Raw genomic sequence first — 5240 nt, forward strand, 5'->3', positions numbered from 1 at the left:
GCTATGTTTGAGTTGACGGATTTATTTTCCTTTGAAAAGAAAAGAAAAGGACGCACGGTGACGTTAGCGGGCCAGACTTCCGGCAAATGAGTTTTTAGGTACCCCAAGCTTAAAGTTGACACGTTTTAAAAAGTCAGTTGGCGCATCCTTTTTAATAAGCTTTAAAGATGATAGAAGATTATTTTCAATTCCGGAGTGTTTTCCAACATATGGCTTAAAAGATGATGAATGAAGCCACTTTAATGGAACGGCCACATATTAAACATATAAAAAATAGGAAAGTTGAAGTTTAACCTGTTATATTTTCTTTGTTTTTTACTCGCCCCAAATAATTTGGGTATGGTTGAAATCTGCGTGAAAAGTTCTATCGAACTGCATTTTTGTCTTTTTTGTAGCTAAACGGTCCGTATGGTAGCTAGAATCAACTGTTCGCATGGCAAACGAAATCAAAATTGCCAACATGTTGGCAAATACATTTTGATTTTCGAATGCTGTCACATCAGCGGCGAGGGCCGTTTTCATTTGGATGCCATTGATCATGACAACCCGTAGTCATTATTTTGACAACATTTGACGTCAAATATGACCTAATGAAAACCAGGCTTAAGCAAAGCAAAATAGGCGATAATTTGAAATAACCGTGCTCATAAGAAGAAGCTACTGCTTGTAATTGATACGCCTTGCGACCAAGGCTCAGCTCACTGCTCTTGAAAGCAGTGCAGTCGCCACGGATCTTAATTAACGGTATCCCCCAAGCAGCTGGTGAGTGTTTGCCTGAATTATTTGCAAATTTTTGTGAAGCAGCTCAGCACAAACCTCCACCTTTACGTGACGTTTTTCGTCTGCGAAGCATAAAAGGCAATTGCCCAATTATTGTGAAACTTTTCTCTGCAAATTACCGGATCAAAAACTCAACGAGAAGTAATGACATATGCATCAGAGTTAAGGCGAAATAAACGATTGGCATCGGCGTTTTCCATCCGTTGGAGAATATTTGTGCGGCTAAAGCCTGGCGAAGAGCCCGAATTAGTGATCAGCGGAACTGAGGTTAATGCTCTTATCGGCACTAGAACATAAGAACAATTATACTTAAGTATGTATTTGATGTATGTCTTACTATTGTACCAACTGTTAGTTATAATTTATGCCAGAATAGAAAATAAGTTAGATGATGTTTTTTCTCCTTCTATCTTTGCCGTATTCCCTCTATGTATTATTGGTTTACAGGCTAACCTAATATTCACGCACGCCGCCAATTTACTGTCAAAAATATCTCATGTATTTATTTTTCGGGCCAGTTTTCAAATTATCGTTTTGTTATTTTAGGAGCTCTTTCGGCCGGTAGTTTTAAAACAGCTGACGCAAAGCACAAAAAGACAACAACAGCACTAGCCCAACACTTAATAATTAGCAGACACGCAGCAGACTTCGAAAACACCAAAATATTAGACGTAGAAAGGAGGGAGAGGACAAGATTAACATTAGAAGTTCTGCGAATACAACAAAGAATACAGGACGCGATGACCTTCAAAGAAGACGTGGATAACATAAATTGCGCATATCGGGCAGCAATTGGACACATTTGACGAGCAGATGAGCGATAACAAACATTAGGCTGTGATATTTTTATTTATAGTTGTTAATTAGTGATGTCAAAGTAAAATATGTAAAAATAATTATTCACCCCTATTATGGTTGTCGCAAGTCGTTCGTATCGACAGTCGTTCGTTGAATTATGTCGTAAATAAAAAACATTAACGACAGATTTTAACACGTTTTCAATACTTCTTCATTTCGAAAGGATAATAGGAATACAAATTTGTTGTAGATTATGTCATTGGTTGCCTCATAACCTCAATGAAAATCTCAAATATCGACGAACGACTGTCGTTCCGACAATCGGAATAGGGGCGATTGTGTCAAATGTGATCAGTGTGACCGTTTTGATCCAAGTGGATCAAAAGTGATACATTTTTCGACGAATTTTGGAGAGATACTTTTTTTCAATTTTGATACTTTTCCAAATAAAAAATAAAAAAAATTTGTAAATTTGTATGCATTTCAAAACATGTCGTGCACCTGTGGTAACATACATCCAAAAGTTCATTGTCGTTCGCTGAACGAACCTTTCAAGTATTGGGAATGTGAAGTTGTCACTACTGTCAACCGCAGACATTTCCTTCCTTTTTCCTTTCTACTTTTGAGCGTAATGGACGAACCAGCCCGGCACAAGAATTGTAGCCAGTAAAATCGAGTAAGTATTAAACAATTTTTAATAGAATATACTGTTAAAATTTGCATATTGTTATTATTTTTACTATTTGTGTATATGTTTTGGTGTATAATTAACATTTTGTCTTAAAGGAACACGTGAAAATCCTGCTGCAGACACCGCCATAAGCCACCACGTGCAAACATGGATAGATTTGTGACAGGAATACCACCAAACAGGACTGCTGAACAAGGGGCGAGCTCATTGCTGTCATCTGGGTCTGAAGATGAGTAAGTTTCTGTATTATTGCTAATTTTTTCTTATTTTGTCAAATTCGTTTTGTGTGTTCATAGATATGTGGAGCCGTCGTCATCTCGTGCTCAATATCGGCGTAAGTTTCGTTCACAGTGGTTGGAAATGTTCGTCTGGATTTCTGAGAAGGATGAAAAAGCCTTTTGTGCCATATGCAACAAATCCTTATTCAACATAATAACGCATATAAAGCGGCACGAGACGAGCCCCCTCCATAGAAAAAACTACGCTACTAAGAGGAACCAGACCCATATCGATCAGGCGATGGCTACAGCCAAAGATAACATCCTACAAGAACAGGTAAAAAGTGCAGAATTGAATTTAATTATGTTTGTGTTGCTGCACCACATGCCGGATTTACCCGCAAAGAGCTTCCCCGACTCGAATTTCTTCGGGCATATTGCTAAAAGGGTGGATGAATTTTCCGAGTTTCAAAACTACGTTGGTGTTAAAAATCATAAAATTTTTCGAGTGTCCAACGTTCGCTGGTTATCACTGAAGCAAGTTGTTGATCGTTTACTGTCCCAGTGGAGCGCGTTGCAGTTATTCTTCATATCTTGTTTCGATGACGGTGTGAACCAAGGCACATTAAACAGGTAGTATAAGTAGAGCAAAAACAACATTTGCGTGTATTTTGTTGTTGCTTCTGGTATCGAAAGTGTCAAAAACTGTTCTGAATTTGTTCTTCTAAATCAAAGCGTGCCATGTGAAATACAAAAAATTATAAAAAATAAAAAATTGAAATTGGAAAAAATAAAAATTGATGCAACTTTCTTTCCTAGTAAATTTGTTTGCTTCTCGAAGCATTGATCCATCCTTTGCAAGGCCCAGTAATNTTCGTGCTGCTGAGTTGGGCGAACATACAGATTGCACAAATTATATAACAATTTTGAAAGTAACTATAAACTCAATATAAGTTTTTTTGTCAAACCAAACTGTATGCCAAGTAACCCAGCTGATATAGACGTTTGTAACCCAGATAATCATTTACCTATTAAGGAAGTATATATTACTTGTGCCGCAGAGACATATATATCAACAGCACATTTAAGTGAAGTACAAATTTTAACAATAAAAAAAAAATATTCTGCTGAATACATTGCTATGTTATATTGAACTTTGCTTGCAAATAAAAAAGAGATTTGATTTTAACAGTGAAATTTTGAAAAGCTTTGCATGTTTTGATCCATTATCATATAAAGAAAGTGCTAATTCGACATTTTTAAATGTTTTAAGCAATTTCCCTAACTTGTATAAAGAAAGCGACAGAGAAAAAATTTGTATGCAATGGCAACTTTTGAAATTCGATAATAAAATAGATTGCGTTGAAGACATAGAACAGTTTTTTTTGGGGGGGGGGGGAGTAAGCGAGCTAAAAGATGCTTTAAATAACTTTTTATATTTCGAACTAACTTCTTTTATTTTTAACTTGTTATGTTTTCCACACAGCTCTGCCGCTGCAGAGCGCATTTTCTCAGATCTGAATTTGATCAAAACAAATAGAACAAATCGCTTCACTTTGCCAATGGTGGTATGCATAATGTTTTCCAAATGCCTTAAAAACTATTAAAAAAATTTGAATTCTGAGTCCCATAATTACAAAAGTATTTAAACTAAAATTAAGATTATATATAAGACATTTTTGCTATTTTTATTATACTAATACCCAGTTGAACTGATACATGTAAGACATTTTCGTTATTATTATTCTAGTACTGAATTGAACTCATACATGTAAGACATTTTTGTTATTATTATTATACTAGTACCAAGTACAACTGATACGTGTACCTGTTTGCATTCAATAAATGTTAAATTGTTTTGGAAAATGGTTTTTCATAAAAATTATTGGTTTTATTCCATATTGATACTTTGATACTTAAATGAAAAAAGTAATACATATTGATACATTTTAAGTCTCTTTTCTGCTACAATTTTTCACAAGCCCGCCGTCACACTGAATGTGATGTAAATGTAGAGATGTAAGTGTTACCGTTGAAGAATTGTATTCGTATATGTGTGTATGATAACTAATTGTTTCCATACTGGAATATGTGACATTGTATCTAATGGTTGTGTTTTTTATGTTTCTATTCCAAATAAATAAAAACAGGCTCCGTGAAGAAGACGAAAAACAACGCCGAAACGCGTAGGAGAAAAAAAGGAAACTTGTTTTTGCTTTTTTATAACTACCGGCCGGAAGAGCTCCTAAAATAACAAAAAGATATCTCATGTACATACAACTTGAATGGGACCAACCGAAATTGTACGGCGTGCGTATGAAGCTAACTCAATTTACATGTTTTGTTCTCCGTGACATTTTGATTTTACGTTTCGCTCAATGAAATCAAATGTAAACGCACGCGAGCCAATTTCGGGTCACGCAAAAAAAAACCAATTCAACGGCGTGCGTACCAAAACACAAGCCGCGAATATTAGGTTAGCCTGTTACTTTTTTGGTTATATATCTCAGATTATTTTTGTTGCTTGTTTGCCTTTCTCAACTGTTCATAAATTACCCTGCTGTTTTGTTTACTGTACTTAATTGCAATCACTTGTGCTCTTGCTGTGTTGTATATTTCTTGGGCTTGCTGCAATTTGTAGTTAATCCTTTTCTGTCTCAGTGTGTTCCATTTAAATCCCACTAGGAAATCAGCCTCCAGCACTATTGATAACCACAAAATTTTACTAGATATTTTATGCCAACAGTCAAATG

The 5240-nt window shown here is 35.6% G+C and overlaps 1 protein-coding gene across 1 annotated transcript; it reads left to right on the forward strand.

Annotated features, from left to right (window-relative positions):
• Positions 1-306: 306 nt before the first annotated feature.
• On the forward strand, positions 307-3120 carry LOC108369627 (uncharacterized; the record flags this gene model as incomplete). Its single annotated transcript, XM_017624777.1, has 3 exons — positions 307-2254; positions 2365-2502; positions 2566-3120. Coding segments are annotated over exons 2-3 (641 nt in total), but the record flags the coding sequence as incomplete, so codon positions are not given.
• Positions 3121-5240: the final 2120 nt, after the last annotated feature.

Source organism: Rhagoletis zephyria, unplaced genomic scaffold, assembly GCF_001687245.7.
Source record: "Rhagoletis zephyria isolate East Lansing unplaced genomic scaffold, Rhagoletis_zephyria_1.1 Rzeph_scaffold_03775, whole genome shotgun sequence".
Lineage (NCBI taxonomy): Eukaryota > Metazoa > Arthropoda > Insecta > Diptera > Tephritidae > Rhagoletis > Rhagoletis zephyria.